This window comes from Danio aesculapii, chromosome 23 (genome assembly GCF_903798145.1).
Source record: "Danio aesculapii chromosome 23, fDanAes4.1, whole genome shotgun sequence".
NCBI classification, from domain to species: domain Eukaryota; kingdom Metazoa; phylum Chordata; class Actinopteri; order Cypriniformes; family Danionidae; genus Danio; species Danio aesculapii.
The window spans coordinates 39226793-39248080 of NC_079457.1; the positions used below are offsets into that span (position 1 = coordinate 39226793).

A 21288-nucleotide genomic window follows, 5' to 3' on the forward strand; every position below is an offset into this window, starting at 1 on the left:
TTTACTATTCTAATTTATTCACAGCATTGTACAAAAGAATAAACACACCCTTATTTACAACAAACATAAACTTCCTTTGGGTAAAGCTGTGCACAACTAAACAATATTGCAGTACATATTGGAACTGAACCTACAGCATACATAGGTGTATAAATCATTCATGAAATTGTTCAATTTAGAAGACATTTTCAGGAAAAAAAGTTTTATAAAATTTGCTTGACAGATTTTGACAACTAGTTCAACATTTTTGTATGTAATGACTCAAGTAATGAAATGAGGACTGTTAGTTTTATATGGATTGACTATTTAGCATTCACACGTTTAGTTAATTTTGACTGACATGACATAAACAAACGATGATGTTATAAAACAGCAGAGAGTTGTATGAAAGCCATTGATGCATGTACAAAAGCATTTACAATTTGTTGAAAGGAATAAGAAACTGCTACTGTGATGTGCACAAATGACTAATTGTTTTGAAAAATGTATTAATTGTTGTGCAAATGTTAATAGTGTTATGAGAAATACACCAAAGCCACTGAGAAAAACTGTAATCACATTATAATACCTTGCTAAACAATGATATTATTTAATATCAAATAATTACTGACTCCATTAAAAAAGAAAATGATGATCATGTGGTTGTCAGGGTATTATAGCTGGCTACTTCTTAATGATTGGCTCAAATCAAATGTGGCATTTCCCAATGTACAGTATCACATTCTGCCCTACAGATGCGGGGTTGGTGTTACTCACACTGAAGGTGCTGGGAAAACCTCCAACATAAAACACGGTCTCCTCAGCTGGAAGGTTAAGCAGGCCTTTTTGTCCTTCTGCCTCCATGGTGTGTTTAATTATACTGGTCTCATCCGGATCCTTAGTCATAGACATCTGACCGTACTGCAGAGTCCTGCACACACGCGCACACACACACACACACACACACACACACACACAGAAAGTCACACTTTTAAAACACAAATAAAGTAAACAGAGCTAAACAAATAGCATCACATGCATGTCAGTAGTAATGTTTCGCACCTCTCCAGGATGAGTTTGTTGAAGTAATCGTTCTTCACGTCCTCATCCATTAGCACATCCACTGAACTTCCTCCCACATTAAAGTGCCAGCGCAGCTTCGTTCCGTTCAGAGTCACTGCCATGTACTCCTTACTGGACTATAGCACACACAGCACAAAATGTTAAAACTTTTAAACACACAGTGTTAAAAGTTACTTACGTCACTTACTATGAGGAACTTTTTAAAAAGTACAAATAACACATAATTATTAGGGCTGCCCTGTAATAGTCGACAGTCGACTAACCGTTAATTGGCGAGAGGCTTGGGCAACCCAAATTATATTAGTTGCACTGCAAAAAATGCTTTTCCTACATAGAGTTTTAGTCTTGTTTCTAGCCCAAATATTTAAATATTCTTAAATCAAGAAGCATTTTCTAGATATAGTCTTGTTTTCAGATGTTTTAAGCCTAAATTAAATATTTTTTCCTTAAAACAAGCAAAAAAAAATCTGTCAATGGAGTAATCTTATGTCAAAAGGAAAAACATGATTATTTTTCTTACCCCATGGACAGATTTGTTTTGCTTGTTTTAAGTCTTTTTAAGTTTTAAGAAAAGGCTTTATTTTCATTTTTATTCACAAAAAGTCCAGACTTTCTTAAAAAATGGCAATTGGAGACGACTCCAAATAGACATCAAATGAGGAATTACCACAAATGTTGATCTGAAATACTTTTTTCGTGTGTGGTTTTGTAGGCAGAACAGTTTTGAATTGATATACATATATGTATTATGTAATTTTGACTCATTTGGTTTAGAGGTCTGCATTCGGAAATAAATTTACGAATAAAACGCAGTAGCGGTCGGTAACTGGTGTAACTTGAACGAGAGCAGGCGGTCTGACAACATAGCGTTCCCGAGAGATAGAGCGAGAGAGAGAGAGAGAGAGTGAGAGAGTGCATCCGCCGTGGTGCTGTGTAAAAATGAAAGAGAGCATGGGCATCTGCCGTGGTCCTGTGTGTCGCTTGTTATAGGCTGTCTAGCATCCAGGTGGGTGTTTTTTGGGAGGTATATTTAACCACTTTTACATTCTTCCTTGGCCCAATATGTACCTGCTATGAGTATAGAAATAATGCTGATATGATATATAAAACACAATCGGTAGTCTGCAAATAAATAAGTGCATATGCTTGTAAATCTGACTTTGCCACAGCCATATCACCCTGCAGCCCAAGACCGGTTACTCACTGGAGCTAAGCAGGGCTGAGCCTGGTCAGTACCTGGATGGGAGACCACATGGGAAAACTAGGTTGCTGCTGGAAGTGGTGTTAGTGAGGCCAGCAGGGGGCGCTCAACCTGTGGTCTGCGTATGTCTTAAAGCCCTAGTAAAAGTGAAGGGAACACTACACTGTCATTGGGCGCCGTCTTTCGGATGAGACGTTAAACCGAGGTCCTGACTCTCTGTGGTCATTAAAAACCGCATGGCACTTCTCGTAAAGAGTAGGGGTGTAACCCCGGTGTCCTGGCCAAAGTCCCTCTATCGACCCTGACGATCATGGCCTCCAATCATCCCCATCCACCAAATTGGCTCTATCGCTGTCTCCCCACTCCACCAATAGCTGGTGTGTAGTGAGCGCACTGGCGCCATTGTCCTGTGGCAGCCGTCGCATCATCCAAGTGGATGCTGCACACTGGTGGTGGTGTGGAGAGCCCCCCCCCCCCCCTCCCCATCATGACTGTAAAGCGCTTTGGGTGTATGGCCATACACAATAAATGCGCTATATACTCACAATACAAAAAAAAAGTTGTGCTTTTGTAAACGAATGAAAGCAAACGCTTTATCTGTCTTTATAATCTTGACCATGTCAAAAACAAAGCAAAATCGAACTTCGTGTATACTTGCTTCCAGATGTATATCTATAAAAAAATCTATTGAGATCAAAATGTCAACTTTAAAATGAACCAATTCAAATGAATTCAGTATAACATGCAGGTGCATCAAATACAGCGGAGACGACGAGTCAGAAGATCCAAACCTTCATGAGTTTCTTTATTTATGACGGCAAGATGGGAATGACGGCAAGATGGCGGCGCGTTCAGTTCGCGAAGCCCAGCGTCTCTCCAGTTTCTGCAATTTTGCAGTATTATTCCTGCTCATTTCGGGTCTGTTTGTGCAGAACAGCAGTGCCTTTACATCGTACACCCGACAGGACATCTTGGATATTGGTTTGTGCATTCCGGACAGTTTTATTAACAATCTTCGACTCATCCCTGAGATCGCCAGAACACCCGGGCCTGAGAGACCTACCCAGCCGGGCGGAAGTGCTCGAAGGCAGCGCAGAGAACGTAAACAAAGACGGGGGAAGCGCGGCGGGCTAAGAGCCAAGCTGAAGCTAACACCACACCGGCTCTCTTTACCAAGCATCTTTCTCGTCAATGTACGGTCACTGGTGAACAAAATGGATGAGATTCGACTGTGCATCAACCACAGCAAAAGATTATGGAACTGTAATGTCATGATTTTCACAGAAACATGGCTAAACAGCGGGATACCAGACAACGCTATATCGCTAACGGAGCATCAAACATTCCGAGCAGACAGAACGGCGGATGCCTCCGGTAAGACCAGAGGCGGAGGATTATGCATTTATATTAACAAAGCTTGGTGCACAAACTCTGTCATCGTTGGGAGACATTGCTCTGTTAACCTGGAATTTCTAATAGTTAAATGTAGACCGTTTTATCTGCCACGGGAGTTCACCTCCACCATAATAACTGCTGCTTATATTCCTCCCGACGCTGATGCCAAGCTCGCTATGAATGAACTTCATGCAGCCATCAGCAAACAACAGACTGCTCACCCGGAGGGCTGCTTTTATTGTTGCGGGGGATTTTAATCACTCAAACTTAAAGACAGTGCTCCCCAAATTCCATCAAAACATTTTCTGCCACACAAGGGGAAACAAAACTTTAGACCAAGTTTACACAAACATGGCTGAAGCATACGCTGTGACCCCCCTCCCCCACTTGGGTCAATCAGATCACCTTTGTTTGTTTCTCACCCCCAAGTACTCATCCATCGTCAACCGTGTGAAGCCATCAGTAAGGACCATCAAAGTGTGGCCAGCGGGGGTGGACTCCACACTCCAGGACAGGTTTGAACACACAGACTGGAGTATGTTTGCTTCCCAGGCCACATGTGGCTCTCACACAGACATTGACAGTTACACTTCCTCTGTTCTGGAATATATCAACACCACCATAGACAGTGTTACAACCCAGAAACAGATCACCACATACCCAAATCAAAAGCCATGGATGAACAAGGAGGTGCGCCTCCTGCTGAAGGCACGCAACACTGCCTTCAGATCAGGGGATGCACAGGCCTACAGCACTTCCAGGGCTAATCTGAAGAGGGGCATCAAAAAGGCCAAGCACTGCTACAAGCTAAAGCTAGAGGAGCACTTTTCCAACTCTGATCCTCGGCTCATGTGGCAGGGCATCCAGGCCATCAGCAACTACAAACCCAGCCAGTCCACCCCCACAGCCACAAATGTCTCCTTCCTGAACGAGCTAAATGACTTTTATGCCCGCTTTGAAAGAGACAATACAGAACCCTACACCAGCAACACTACCTCAACCGACAACTCAACTATCACACTCACCTCCTCAGAAGTCTACACCGCACTGAGTCGGATCAATGTGCGTAAGGCTGCTGGACCAGACGGTATCCCTGGGCGCGTCCTCAAACCATGTGCAGAACAGCTCACTGGGGTATTCACAGACATTTTCAACCTGTCACTTAACCTAGCAACTGTGCCAACATGCTTTAAAACCACCTCTATTGTGCCAGTGCCCAAACACTCCAGCCCAACATGCCTGAATGAATACCGCCCTGTAGCACTCACACCCATCATCATGAAGTGCTTTGAGCGGTTGGTCCTGGCACATCTGAAAGACTCTCTGCCATCCACACTGGACCCACATCAGTTTGCCTACCGTGGCAACAGGAGCACAGAAGATGCCGTCTCCATAGCACTGCACTCTGTCCTCACACACCTGGACAATAAAAACACTTATGCACGAATGATGTTTGTTGACTTCAGCTCAGCATTCAACACTGTCATACCCTCTAAGTTACTGATCAAACTCAGAGACCTGGATATCGACACGTCTCTCTGCAACTGGGTTATGGACTTTCTGACTAACAGACCTCAGAATGTTAGATCAGGCCACATCTGCTCCACCACTGTCACACTCAACACTGGTGTACCACAGGGCTGCATGCTGAGCCCCTTCCTCTACTCCCTTTTTACCATCGACTGTAGGCCTGTGAACAGATCCAACACCATCAAATTTGCAGATGACACCACAGTGATTGGTCTAATCAGCAATAATGATGAGACTGCCTACAGGGAGGAGATACAGCATCTGGCCACTTGGTGCACCGACAATAATCTGCTCCTTAACACCAGCAAGACCAAGGAGCTCATTGTGGACTTCAGGAAGGAACGAACAGGCTCACATGATCCCATCCACATTAATGGGATGGCCGTTGAGCCTGTCTCATCCTTCAAGTTCCTGGGGACCCACATCTCAAAGGACCTTTCCTGGACCACCAACACCTCCAGCCTGGTCAAGAAGGCTCATCAGCGCCTATTCTTCTTGAGGCAACTTAAGAGGAACCAGCTTTCATCAGCCGTCCTGGTGAACTTCTACCGCTGCACAATAGAAAGCATCCTGACCAACTGCGTCACAGTCTGGTATGGAAGCTGCTCTGTTGCTGAGCGTAAGGCACTGCAGCGGGTGGTGAAAACTGCTCAACGCATCACAGGGACTACACTGCCAGCCATTGAGGACATCCAGAAGAAACACTGTCTGCGCAGAGCACGCAGTATTCTTAAGGACACCTCTCACCCTGCTCACAGACTGTTTTCTCTCCTGCCTTCCGGCAGGCGCTTCAGGCTTCCCCGGACAAAAACCAGCAGACTGAGGAACAGCTTTTTCCCCAGAGCTGTCTTCCTTTTGAACTCTGCCCCTCACTGACTCGTTTGCCCCCCCAATACACCCCCCACACTCCTCTAACTTATACTCCTCACAATCACTGCACTATTTAACATTTGCACATTTAAAGTTTGCACATATTCATTGCACTGATTCACTTATTTGAACTGGACATACCCACAGCACATGGACATTAGTAATTATGTTTATCTATCTGCACACTTCTGCTATTAATAGTATCCTGTACATATATTCATTTATTGTAAATCTGTTCATAGCTAATACAACCTGTATATAATGTTGATAGTACATCCATCTGTAAATATCACCATAGTTTTTCTATAACTGCACTTTATAACTTATACCTGTATCCTGCACTTGCTGCTATTGCACTGCTGGTTAGACCGAAACTGCATTTCGTTGCCTTGTACTTGTACATGTGTATTGACAATAAAGTTGAATCTAATCTAATCTTATTCTGTTCAACAAATCAAAACCCATTAACCATTTACACCCATAGTAAAAAAACAAGCACTGTGGAAGTCAATGACTACCCATTTCTAACCTTTTTCTAAATGACTTCTTTCATGTCCAACATAATAAAGAAACCCAAACAGGTTTGTGATAAGTGAAGGGTGAATAAATGATCACATTTTAAAAGGTTAGTGTGAACTATACCTTTAAGTCAATAAATAAATAAACAACTAGTATGTCAAATAAATATTAAAATGTTAATGCAGCCTCCCTATGAGTTTTCCATTACAAAAATTACTACTTCTGACAAGTAGCACCTGATCACTTATTAAGCTATGCAATTTTAAAGTCTTTTAATAGACCCTTTTCACATTTCCGGGTTTCTCAGAAGTGGAAGTTGTCATGGTTGGGTAAACTTAGAGCACGGTAAATGGGAGAGTACCACAAATATTATTTTTTACAAAATTTACTGAAATAACTAAAGAAAAATGTCACGATAGTGTTCTCAAGACTTTCAGAAAAAGGAAAAAAATAGTGTGAGACTGATGACGACAGCCAGAGGAGAGAATAATGTCAAATTTACTCTTAGCCCCATAGAAGCTGCATTAGAAACACCTCACATTTTGTACATTTTTAAAAATTTGACACAAAGATGATATAATACGCACATAAATGCACATAAATGCTTACATTTAAAAAAACATCTACATATTAAAAACTTTCAAGGATGTAAAATTTTGATTAAACAAGTCTTGTGAAAAGAGTCAATTGCATTACTATGGTTTAAATGGTTCATTAATACATGGCTAATTAGATCACTAATGGTTAAAATTAATTACCACTAGTTGACTAGGAATATCTTTAGTTGAGGGCAGCCCTAATAATTATACATGCAATAAATCATTGTTCAACTGAGGCTGGCTTACGTCTTGGTTTCCAAGATAGAGGACAAACTGGGGGTTGGTGGCTTCAGTTTGTCGTTTCTTTTTAATGAGAGCACTGGGAAGCTTGATGTACATTTGGAGAGATGAATAGGCTGCAAGGTCTGCCACATTACTGGGTGTCCTCACTTGTACTCCAGATTTACCATTAAACTGCATTGACACGCTGACCTGAAGGAAAGACAGTATCAGAGTCATTGAATGCAAAGTTTCATCACCTTAAGACGGCATGAAATGAAAGTTATAAGATAAGCTTGTCATTCCTTTTGAGACACACACTCATCAAACACAAACGTATAACTTTAAAATCCAAATCTTCTTAATGATTGGCTGCGTTAATCAGGGCAAAAGAAGCCAAGAACACATTTTCCATAAAGACGCTGCAATTTGAATGACATACAGTATATGCTCATGTTATTCTATGCGTTTCTCCTTATCCCAAAGTTCGCATAATTGTTGATCCTGCCCATATCCAGAGCAGATTGTTGTTATGGTCATCATTGAGACTAGAGAGGAAGACTTAATCCTGGAAAGACATCAGTGACAAGACAAATGAGTTGATATTCTCGACTGAACACTATTCTTAGTATTATTATTCTCTTTTTCTTCATTTATGTTAAGCTCCTTTGACATACTCTAAAAATTTCTGTAAATTAGCAATTTTCTGTATTTTGTGATTCATATTTTTATTTTGTTTTCCTTATTTATTTATGCTTTTTAATTGCGTTTTGGGACTTTTAACTTTTAACCTTAAAAAGTTGGAAAAAGTGACTTATTAACATTTTAATAGTTTAAAGTTAATGTTGAACATTATTGTACAAAAACTTTGAAATAAACTTCTGGTAAATTTTATGTTATTTTTACAGACATATTCCTCTTTATATTGTTTCTTATAGATTATATTATTTCAAACTACTAAACTATAGAGTTGAATTTTCAACATCAAAACTCGACAAGAGCAGAGATCAAGGTATCATAATGCACTTCACAACCATAAATAAAAGAAAAATGAATCACAAAATACTGAAACTGTTAATTAACAAAATTTTTACAGTGCACAAATTGCTATAGAATTAAAGATGAATTGAATTTAATGGCATTTAATTAAGTGCCTCTGTTCATCTGCACATTAACCCAAATAACCCAAAATAACAAATCAGAGGACCGCAGCTCAATGCAATTAGGCGTGAAGACGTGGTCAAGATGATCGGCTGAAGCTCAAACTGAGTATCAGAATGAGGAAGAAGGGTTATTTACTGTAAGTTAAGGGTTTCTCAACCCTGTTTGATCAGACACACCAACAGTAAACATTTTGGATGTCTCTCTTTTCTGACCCATTCATTTCAGGTCTATCTGATTGGGAAGAGGTTAAAAATGTGTAGCTTTGGTGTTCCTCCATGAATAAGATTTGGAAAAGTATTTCCCAGAGATGAGTTGCAGCTGGAAGGGCATCCGTTGTGTAAAACATACGCTGGATAAGTTGGCGGTTCATTCCGCTGTGGCGACCCCGGAATAATAAAGGGACTAAGGCAAAAAGAAAATGAATGAATGAATGAAAGAAAGTATTGGAGTATTGTCATCTGATCTGCTAGCATTTTTATGCAAAAACTTCTCTAGCCATGACAATGTCTTGTTGATGCCAGAGGTCAGAGAAGAATGACCAGGCTACTTTAACTGTTCAACTGCTACAGTTAACACAGGCTCACCGAATGGGACAACAGGAGAATGGAAAAAGGTTGCTTAATTTGATGGTCTGAATTTCTGCTGTGACAATCAAATTGTAGAGTTACAATTTGATGTTAGCAACATGAAAGCATGGATTCGTCCTGCCTTGCATCAACACTTCAGGCTAGTGTCTAATGTAAATAAATTCCCCTTGTTAGCACAGGGTATATGCAGGAATCCTAAAGATAATTTCAATACCTTTTAAAGACTTTTTAAAGACCTTCTCAGAATATTTTAAGACCTAATTGCAAATTCAAGTTCTAATCAGTATCACACCTTTAACTTAATAAACAGTAGTAGTTAAATAAATCAATGGAGCACAGCCATGCAACAGAACTCAGATAAGCTCGGAAGAAACAAAGCTTAAAAGGATAAATCACATGGTTGTTTTCAGCGTCAGACTTCAGCTACCGTTTAAACTCGTCTTTCTCCAACCAGGAGTACGCAAACTTACGGTTTCCCAATGCATACTCAATACTACATGTGGAGAGCATCACATCACCTTCCCGCATTTGTCGCAAATTACGTGACATCACCCGATGGATGGGCTTGACCTGACACAACCTAGCCGGAACCAATTTCGTAGATCAAGCACGCCATTGTTAATATTAGGAGGAAAATAAATATATTTATGCTTTTTTTGAGTCAAACACTTTGGACTACGCTTAAACAAAATTTAAGACCTCTAAAAATTGCAATTAAGACTTTTAATACCTTTTAAGGGCTTTAATTTTCTCAGAATTGATGTATCAACTTTTAACACTTTTTAAGACCCAGCGGAAACCCTGTAGCAACTGAGCACCATTTAAATTCCATGTGAATATTGTGGCTGACATTGTCCATTCCTTTATGATGTATTGCACACAGAAAACAACTTAGTATCATAGTATCAAGGATTAGGTCACCCACAAATAAAATAAACTATCTTATTAAATAATTCAAAAAACACTTTTTGTGTGCCAAAAAATCTGAAAGAATGGTTTTGTTCACCTACGTCTTACATGTCAGAGCATGGTGTGTGTTTACTACATGCAATAGGATGCAAATGTGTTGCACTGCTGACTCTAATGGCAATTTTTTTGTACTGCTCCTAGTAAACATGCACCATAACCTCTGGAGAGAAGTCTTTGGTGAACAATGTCGTATTTACAGGGTTTTTTTTTTGCCACACAAAAGTGTTCTTGGAGCTTCGTATGATTACAGTTGAACCACTGAAGTCACATGGAAAGTTTTGACAAGTTTTTGTTTCTTTTCTGGAGGGTGAGGGAGCTCTCAAATTTAATCTAACGTATCTCCACTTGTGTTCTGAAGATGAAGAAGGCTGAGCAATTAGTAAAAGAATGCTCATTTTTGCGTGAACTAACTCTATAACAGATTAGACAGGAAAGTTGGCACCTTGTTGGCAGCATTGCGTGCTTGCTCAATGAGTTGGCGGATCCTCTGGATGCTGTCGGAGATGTTGGACGGCTGAAACGTGGTGTTCTGCAGGCGATCCAACTTCTTGATCAGCTTTGGAAGAGTGTCGCTCAGTGCCGCCACTGCTAACACAAACACACTGGTCAGTGTGAAAAACAAGCTCGAGCATGTTCGTGCGTAAGCGCTCACTGCACGCACCTGATGTGTTGGCGTCATTGAGGGCTTTGTTGATGTCGTCGCTGGTGGCGTTGGAGTCTCCGTACTGCTTCTGCCATTCCTCCAGCTGCTTCTGAATTGGAGCCAGCGTACCGCTAACGTTAGCCACCGTGTTGTTAGCCTGCTCCACCGCACTCTTAGCTGCTGAGATGTTGTTCACTATGTCATCTGTATCAAAGTAAACAGATGATGTTTAGAACATAGTTTTGATTGATTCATTCATTTTCCTTCAGCTTAGTACCTTTATTTATCAGGGGTCGCCACAGCGGAATGAACTGCCAACTTATCCAGCATATGTTTTACACAGCGGATGCCCTTCCAGCTGCAACCCAGTAGTGGGAAACACCCATACACACATTCACACACACATACACACTACGGCCAATTTAGTTTATTCAATTCACCTATAGCGAATGTCTTTGGACTGTGGAGGAAACCGGAAACTGATCTAGTCAGGACTCGAACCAGCGACCTTCTTGCTGTGAGGTGACAGCGCTAACCACTGAACCACCGTGCTGGTTTAGATTCATTCATTCATTCATTCATTCATTTTCTTTACGGCTTAGTCCCCTAATCTGGGCTTGCTCTTTCAGCTGCAACCTATCACTGGGAAAGGCTTAGATTCAATAAAACTAAACCTTTCTTTAGTTGAAGACAAAATTATTAGCTATACTGTAAAAGTTTTATTCTTTTTCAAATATTTCTCAAGAGATGATAACATTTTCACAGTATTTCCTATCATGTTTTTTTCTTCTGGAGAATGCCTATTTCTTTTATTTGACTGAAACATATGTAGTTTTTACAATTTTTTACAAATTTTAAAAATAATTTATTTTTTGTGGTCAAATTATTAGCCCCCTTAAAGAATTTTCTGCTTGGCTACCAGACAAACTACTGTTGTCCAATGACTTGCCTAATTACACTAACTTGCCTAGTTAACCTAATTAACCAGTTGCACTTTAAGCTCTAAACCAGAGATGCCCACACTAGGGCACTAGAGATTGTCATTTTATATGTGTTGTGAACTTATATGTGTTTGTTTTATTGTTAAGCTACAAAAAAAGCTATCTACAATTAAATGTTTCAATGTAAATGATGTAAATTAATCGGATTAGTTTAAAATGTACACATGACTGATAGAGGACTGTCAGGGTTCTGCCACTCTGGTCTTGTAAATTCTTGTTTTGGTGGCAGAGTCCGGACACTAGCTCTGTTTTGTCTTGTCCTGTAGTGCTCGGCTCGAGTTTTCTTGGGTCGAGCACTTTTGTCATTGTCTGGGTGCGCGTCATCAAAGGTGCTTGGGACGCGCGCTCTTGTACTCGTGTTTGTGTTTTTGTTTCGTCAGCATCGCGCTGTTTCATTCTCAGCGTCTCAGTCTAGTTGGTTTCGGTTGACGCTGAGATGAAACATGCGCGTTGCATTTATGTGAGCGCACGGTAAGGTGTATTCACTTATCGTGTGCTCGTGTCTTGCGTCTGTTGTCAAAGCACGTGGCTCTGTGTTTACATTGGTCACGTGCTTTTGTTGTGTGCTTCAGTGTCTCGTCATACGAACACGCGGTTAATGAGTTCTCTCATTGGCTGCGTGTTCTAGTCTTGTTTAATGTGAGCACCTGGCTTGTGTTGTCTCTTTGTGTCAGGTGCTCTCCCGTCTATTGTCTAGTCCCACCCTCCTTGTTAACCCATTATTAGTTAATTATGTTCATCTGTTTGTGTATTAATTTCTCCTGCTTATATTCTCCTGATGTCTGCTGTCCTGTGCCAGTTCGTGATCATATTTCGTCAATATTTCCCTGTCTTGTTGTGTCCAGCCCTACCTTGTCCAGCCAACCTAGTCAAGTTTGTTTTTGTCTTATTATTCAGTGTTTTCCCCCTCGGGGTGGTTTTTGTTGTTCTTTTGTTTTATTTTACTAAATAAATATTACTTTACTCTGCATTTGGGTCCTCGCCCCATTTTCCCCTCTCTGAACCGTGACAGAGGACAATGCAGAGACTTTGGTGAGCAAATCAAGACAAAGGCATCTTCTGCTTGACTAGTGTATTCAGCATTGAACCCCAGTGTGTTTTAAATTAGATATTATAAATATAGACAGTTTGTGTTTTTATTGCAATAAGTTATCATTTAAAAAAGTTACACTGCATTATTTAATATGATTCAAAGTGATGTTTTCTATTTATTTTGTAATATTACGAAATGAATTAGAAAATTAGCCATGGCAATTTTAATGTAAAACAGTTTGGTATATTTATCTTTGGCCCACAGCTAATAATGATATTTGTTTTTTGGTCATTCATGCAAAAAAGTTTGGGCATCCCAGCCCTATACTAATATTGTGCATAATATCTAGTAAAATAGTATGTACTGTCATCAAAATTATTTAGTTATTAGAAATTAATTATTAAAACTATTATATTCTTGTCAGAATTTAACCCCATACTGGAAAGAGATTTAAACACATTTAGACGCCATGTTAGAAGCACTAGTGCTTTCACTAGTGAATCTTTATACTGTATTTATTTATTCTTCTGGCAGCTAGTAAAAAAAGTAATTACAAAAAAAATGGTCAAAATTGGAGTCACCTACGGTTGAAGAATGGATTGATACAGTGCACACTATATACTTATCTATTTCATTAAGAACATAGGCTGAACACTTTTTCCTAATTTAGAGTAAATGGATTGAGTATATTTCACCAATATGCCCAGATATTTCTTAAATTGTATTTTGTGTCTATGCGTCATGATTGCTCAGTGGGTAGCATGATCGCCTCACAGCAAGAAGGTCGCTGGTTCGAGCCCCGGCTGGGTCAGTTGCCGTTTCTGTGTGGAATTTGCATGTTATCCCCATGTTCACATGGGTTTTCTCCACAGTCCAAAGACATGCAGTATAGGTGGATTGTAAACACTAAATTGACCACAGTGTAAATGTAAGAGTGTATCGGTGTTTCCCAGTGTTGGGTTGTGGCTGGAAGGGCATACGCTGCGTAAAACATATGCTGGATAAGTTGGCGGTTCATTTCACTGTGGCGACCCCAGATTAATAAAAGAACTAAGCCGAAAAGAATGAATTATGTGTCGAAATATATATCTTTTCTTCTTTAAAAGTAAAAGCTCCCCAGTTTTACTGTTTATAGTTGGTGTTGTTAAAGGGAAGAAAATACAAAGCATATGCAAGATCTGTAAGTCTCTTTCTGTATGAGAGATTAGGTAAGTCCTATATGTATTTTCTTTTGGAAACTCAAAATAAAAAATTAAAAACTATTATTATTCAAAAATGTGCTTAAAAATATTTTTTAAATAAAGATTTATCAAGAATAGCAAAATAACTAGTAAAATATGTACTGTTATCATTTGAAAGACAAAATAAATTAGCTATTAGAAATTAGTTATTAAAACATTTTTGAATAAATCTTCTCTCATTTAAACTGCATTTGGGAAAAAACTTTCACTAGCATTCAAAGGTTTATGTTAGTAAGCTCTTTTTAAAAAGAAATTACTTTTTAATACATTAAAGATTTCAAACAAATTATATGCATTTTTCTAGAATTCTTCAAAACGCCAAACATCTGAACAACAGATTTATTTACAAGTTATCTTGCTATTAGTTAAGTCACAAAGGACTGAAAAACATAAGGCTCCTCAAACCTCGGCTGACGTTGAGGTTATTCTGAATATCCTTCAGGTCTTGAAGCATCTTTTCTTTCTTCTTTTCAGCATCAAGTAAACTCTTCTTTATGGAGTCCACACGTGGCTTTAGACCTGACAATGGTATAATAGTGGCGAACATTAGGAGGAGGTTGAGAACAGCAGATTTAACTCTAGAAAGGGAGTGAGATGTTTTGAATTTATGGCTATATCAGCATCTCTGGCTATTTCATGGCAAACCCAGATCAAATTTACAACATTTTATAAATATCATTTTTATATAATAAGAAAAAATGATAGCAATAAAAATACATCAATATAAATAATGCATAAGATAAAATGCTTAAATAATAATATCTACACTACCTGACAAAGGTCTTATCGCATATGCAAGTTTTAGGAGCAAAAAATAATAACTTCACTTTATTTGGTATCAGAAATGGCTTATATGGAAGGCAGAGGCCTCTAGATTACACTTATTTTACCAAAATAAAATATGATCATGCCTTGATTTGTAATTATTTAATTAAGACAGTAAGGTCAGACAAAAGTCTTTGCTGAGACAAAAGTCTTGTCACTTAACAGAAATAATGTACAGTATAGAATATAAAGTCATGGTGCAGTGATAAAAGAACTAACATTGTGTATGACTCCCATGAGCTTGGAGGACTGCATCCATACATGTCTGCAATGACTCAAATAACTTATTACTAAAGTCATTTGGAATGGCAAAGAAAGCCTTCTTGCAGGACTCTCAGAGTTCATCAAGATTCTTTGGATTCATCTTCAATGCCTTCTCCTTCATCCTACCCCAGACATGCTCAATAATGTTCATTTCTGGTGACTGGGCTGGCCAATCCTGGAGCACCTTCACCTTCTTTGCTTTCAGGAACTTTGATGTGGAGGTTGAAGTATGAGATGGAGCGCTATCCTGCTGAGGAATTTGCCAATCCAGGCTCATTCTGAAAACATAGTCCCTCGGACATTTCTGGAGGCCGCGAATTATGTAGCCGCAGGTATGCATGGCTGCATTAAGTTTTTTAAGCGAGCGCTACGGGGCGGTGTGACGCCATTCCCTTTCGCGTTTGCCGGCTGACCGCTTACCTCCATGTGGAGGGATTTCCCGTCACAACCAGTTTGTCCGGTTAGCTCGTCGTGTACGATGCCGGACTTGAGACGCAGAGAGGAGCTGACCACGACGACGACGACCGGGTACAAGTGCGGAAAAGAGCGGTTCCAGAAATCAGGTAAGACAAAAACAGAATCCAAAAATAAAGTGAACAAGTTCATAACAGGCTAAGAATGTGGTAAAATCTGAAAATGTGGTAAAAAAAAAAAAATCAGACGAGGGCTTTTCTTTTTCTGGACGGCTTTTTTTTTTTTGTAAATTGTTGCTTGGGTTTAGGGAAGTAAGTGGGCGGGCGGGTCAATCGGTAAAGCTGCTTGGGTTTAGGGAAGGAGGAGGAGGGTGGGTTGGCCGATTGGCTGGTTGCCCAGTTAAACATATAGCCAGTCGGACGGACGGTTGTTCGACAGCGACCTCTTGTGGGTTTAGGTGAGAATGGCGCGGGCGCGAACAGCGCGGGCGCGAACGAGATGCGAAAAAGCGCGGACAGCATCCTCTCGCGGATTCGCGAAAACAAAAGCTGTACAAATACGTACCTCCCGGGACGTATTTCGCGGTCTGCAGAAACGTCCACGGGACAACGTTTTCAGAATGAGCCTGGGTTGCAACCTGCCCTCTCCTGTGGTTTGTAATGTAACGGGCAGCACAAATGTCTTGATACCTCAGGCTGTTGATGTTGCCATCCACTACTCAGATCTCTCGCAAGCCCCCATACTGAATGTAACTCCAAACTATGATTTTTCCTTCACCAAACTTGACTGATATCTGTAAGAATCTTGGGTTTATACGGGTTCCAATCGGTCTTCTGCAGTATTTGTGACGATTTGGATGCAGTTCAACAGATGATTCATCAGAAAAAAATCCACCTACTGCCACTTTTCCAAATGATCAACTAGAAGTCAAGTTATTATTTGTTGCGCTTACAACTGGAATTGATGACAAGACTTTTGTTTTATAATAATTAAATAATAATAAAAACAACAACAATTGTACGACTTTGGAAGAATTCCTATTTAAAAATATTATATTTAAAGTTTCTTAAGATAAAAAACATTGTCTGATAGCATTAAAAATAGGGTAGTCAGATTCAGAGTTGGCTCTTCTTACTCTGACTGCTGTTGTTCAGTTCCTCCGCTGACTTCAAAAGCTCAGTGCTCTGATTTTTCAGCGCAGCCGCTTGTGCTGGCAGGTTTTTGTCCCGTATGTTCTAATTAATAAAAACATGAAGATGCATTAATAAAGGTACGTTCATAAGCAAGTTGAAATGACTGATTTTTATGTGTTTGACTGTACCTCCAGAGCCATAGTAGCGGATTCATTGGCTTTTAGAGCTGTAGTCTCAGCTTCCAACACACTGTTGATAATGTTAGTGTATGCGCGGGACGCGTTCAGAGCACGCTGTATGAAACCGTCCTGGTTGGAGCTAGATATCAGACTGTCCAACAAACACAAGGGCATATTAAAAAACATATTCATCGTATTAGAGGAGGTCATGGTTAGAGAAAACAAATATGTGCACAATATACGGCCATGAAAGTATATACTTACTAATATACAGGCATTCTGACGATCTACTACATTTTACTGGCTGATAGCTGTTTTCTCTTTTCTTTTTCTTTTTTATTTTTATTAAAAGACATGATAGTTTTCTCTGTTTTACTTAAAACATACCTGGCAACCAACTATGAATGTTTTGTATTAACTTTTTGTTACCAGTGTGCTACATAAATGATTCAGTGTATTCATTCTTTCAGGGTTTTTTTTTACTCTTATTTATTTTTATTTTTTCCCCATTTGCATATTACTACAGGCTACAAAGTATATAAAAATCATGTACAGTGCATCCAGAAAGTTTTCATAGTGCTTCACTTTTTCCACATTTTTATGTTACAGACTTATTACATAATGGATTAAATTCATTTATTTCCTCAAAATTCTACACACAATACCCTATAATGACAACGTGAAAAAAGATTTTTTTTAAATTGTTGCAAATTTATTACAAAAAAAAAAAAAACTGAAAAATCACATGTACATAAGTATTCACAGCCTTTGCTCAATACTTTGTTGATGCACCTTTGGCAGCAATTACAGCCTCAAGTTTTTTTAAATATAATGCCACAAACTTGGCACACCTGTCTTTTGGAATTTTTGCCCATTCCTCTTTGCAGATCCTCTCAAGCTCTATCAGGTTGGATGGGAAGTGATGGTGTACAGCCATTTTTAGATCACTCCAGAGATGTTCAATAGGATTTAGGTCTGGGCTCTGGCTGGGCCACTCAAGGACATTTACTAAGTTGTTGTGAAGCCACTACATTGATATTTTGGCGATGTGCTATGGGTCATTGTCCTGGTGGAAGATGAACCGTCGCCCCAGTCTGAGGTCAGGAGCACTCTGAAGCAGGTTTTCATTCAGGATGTCTCTGTACATTGCTGCATTCATCTTTCTCTCTATCCTGACTAGTCTTCCAGTTCCTGGTGCTGAAAAACATCCCTGCAGCATGATACTGCCACCATAGTATAAGCCTGATGAAGAGCAGTGCCAGGTTTTCTCTAAACGTAACGCCTGGCATTCACTCCAAAGAGTTCAATTTTAGTCTCAACAGACTGAAGAATTTTGTTTCTTATGGTCTGAGAGTTCTTCAAATGCCTTTTGGCAAATTCCAGGCGGGGAGTGACTTCTGTTTGGCCACTCTACCATACAGGCCTGATTGGTTGATTGCTGCACAGATGGTTGTCCTTCTGTAAGGTTCTCCTCTCTCAACAGTAGAACCCTCGAGTTCAGACAGAGTGACCACTGGGTTATTGATCACCTCCCAAGGCCCTTCTCCACCGATCACTCAGCTTAAATGACCGGCCAGCTCTAGGAAGAGTCCTGGTGGTTCCAAACATCTTCCACTTATGGATGATGGAGGCCACTGTGCTCATTGGAACTTTCAGAGCAGCAGAAATGTTTCTGTAACCTTCCCCAACCTTGTGCCTTGAGTCAATCCTGTCTCGGAGGTCTGCAGACAATTCCTTTGTCTTTATGCTTGGTTTGTGCTTTGACATGCACTGTCAACCCTGGGACCTTATATAGACAGGTGTATGCCTTTTCAAATCATGTTCAATTAACTGAATTTATCACAGGTGAACTCCAATAAGGCTGCTGAAACATCTCAAGAGTGATCAGTGGAAACAGAATGTACCTGAGCTCAATTTAGAGCTTCACAGCAAAGGTTGTAAATACTTATGTACATGGGATTTTTCAGCTTTTTTATTTTTAATAAATTTGCAACAATTTCATAAAAAATAATTTTCACATTGTCATTATGGGGTATTGTGTGTAGAGTTTTGAGTAAATAAATTAATTTACTACATTTTGGAATAAGGCTGTAACAATGTGGAAAAAGTGAAGCGCTATGAATACTTTCCGGATGCACTGTAAGCTCAGCAAACATTTTACATTCCAATCTCCCTCCCTTATCCCCAAACAAGTGGGAAAAAATATAGCAACTTTAAAATTTGGTATTAAATGAAATGAAATGAAATTATCAACAATAAAATTAATTAATATCAAGAATTTTTTTTAAAGATACTTAAAGCAAAATACTTTTTTTCAAGTCTGTAAAAGATCACGATAATACCCTACTTATTAACTCATCCTTTAACTATTTTTTGTGGCTGTCTTTTTTTTTTACACATCTTTTAATAGCTTTATATTGTCTTTTTCATTTTACTTCATCTGTGTGACATTTTTGAATTACCATTGTCTAAAATGTTATACAAATGAGCTTGCTTTGCTAATTAAGCTCACGTAAATGTGCAAAATAACTATATAAAATAATATAAGTTGTAATTTAAGTTGTCCACTACAACACAAACACACACACCTGGACAAATTGTTGGCGAGCTGATCCAGCATATCAGCGTGCTTCTCTGCAGCCTCCACCAGGGGTATTTTATTAGCAGCAGGGGCGTACTTCTGCACCTTTTCAGCTAGGGGTTGTCTCGCTCCATCCAGCTGAGCGGCCAGATGCTCATAATCCTGACAGAGACGAGAGCATGCACGAGCCTGAGTGTGAGCTCAGTGGAGTTCATTTATAGCACACAAGCATGTTATATTTGATTCTGCATGCATGTCAGCGTGTACCTCTTTGGAGTCCTGGAGCATAGAGAGCAGGTCATTGACTTGGGTCACATCATCCTCTGCCATCTGCAGCTGGGATACCACTTCTTTGTGTTTCTCATGTAGACTATTAATCTTTTTCTAGAAAAACACAAGAATGCAATTCTTTATTTCTTCCTATGATTCTAGTTGAATCAAGCAAGCAAAAATGCCAAATGTCAAAAAACGTTTTTCGCTAACTGAAATAATATGAAATATTCAAATCTTTACATTACATTTACATTTAGTCATATAGCAGATGCTTTTGTACAAATTGACTTACAATTGAGGAGGCATTCAGTGATTCAACAAAAGAGGCAATCCACACAAGAAGTGCTAATTATACAAAAGGAACTGTTAGTGCTCACAGAATAAAGTGCTAGAGCAGGGGTCGGGAACCTTTTTTCAGCAAAGAGCCATTTCTGATATTTTTTTAATCAAATGCATTTATTTAAAGAGCCATTGGGGGTGTGTGCATATAACAAAACCTTTATTTATGTCCATGCGCAATTCAAAAATAAGCAAAAACTTTTTGCCATCACCACTCATGAGTGTTGTTTGAATTTACATGCGTGAGGTTACCATAGAAATGTAAGTTGCTCGCCCTTTATTGATGTCACGATTTGAGTCAAACCACAGCGCCACACATGTGTGTTAATTGAAACGTCCATATTCATTTTGCTGTAAAAATACAATATAAAAGGGAATTGTAATTGTATTTTCAATAGAAATCAGATTTCTAGTGACAGTTAAAATTTTTTAAACTTTATAATATTTTTGAAGAGAGACAGCTGGAGAACCACATATTTTTCGTCAAAGAGCTACATGTGGCTCCCGAGTAGATTCCCTACCCCTGTGCTAGAGTAAGGAAGAGTGTTTTTTGTTTTCTTCAGAGAGAGAAGAGCCCATCAATCCCACTTTTTTGTGTCCGTTGCAAATTTACAAAACTGTAAATGACTAACTAAAACTAAACAGAAACAAACAGTCACTGAAAAACAGAAATTAAATTCTAATTAGCAAAAATAATCATTTTCAGAATTAATGAACCCAGATTGTGTGGAGGAAAATCTGACCTGCGGATGTTTAGAGAAATACCTTTAGATTCCATTTTAACAGATGAACACATCAGTCCAGTATCAAACATCTTTAACAAAACTTGTGTTTCACCTTTTTTCATTTCATTTGCCAAAAAACATGCATGTTTACACACCTAAATTATCTTTTATATGATTTCTTTATGATAATCGTCAAGTTTATTCATTGCATTTGTGTGGTTTTGGGTTCAATGTTGGTTCAAACCAATGTCTGTGATTTTATTGCCATTACTAAGAGAATTACTAAAACTAAAAACTGAATCTAAATATATAAAATATAAAACACAGATGTTTTAGAAAGATAACAACTAAACTAAAACTAACACAACTATTAATGAAATGAACTAACCTAAATAGAAATAAATGTAAAAATAGTATTAAAATAAAATTGTAAAATTTCCAAGCTATAATAACCTTGATGTATAGCAAGTGTATAGCAAGAATGTCACTCTTATAGTTTAAATGGGGAAAAGTGTAACGGTC

The 21288-nt window shown here is 39.0% G+C and overlaps 1 protein-coding gene across 1 annotated transcript in view; it reads right to left on the minus strand.

The window, feature by feature from the left end:
* lama5 (laminin, alpha 5) overlaps nucleotides 1–21288 on the minus strand; it is a 176182-nt gene that overhangs the window by 19761 nt on the left and 135133 nt on the right. The window contains 10 exon segments of the mRNA XM_056448715.1: nucleotides 757–910; nucleotides 1042–1178; nucleotides 7423–7608; nucleotides 10558–10700; nucleotides 10777–10962; nucleotides 14439–14552; nucleotides 16672–16771; nucleotides 16858–16999; nucleotides 19437–19591; nucleotides 19697–19813. Coding sequence (XP_056304690.1) covers nucleotides 757–910; nucleotides 1042–1178; nucleotides 7423–7608; nucleotides 10558–10700; nucleotides 10777–10962; nucleotides 14439–14552; nucleotides 16672–16771; nucleotides 16858–16999; nucleotides 19437–19591; nucleotides 19697–19813 — 1434 coding nt within the window.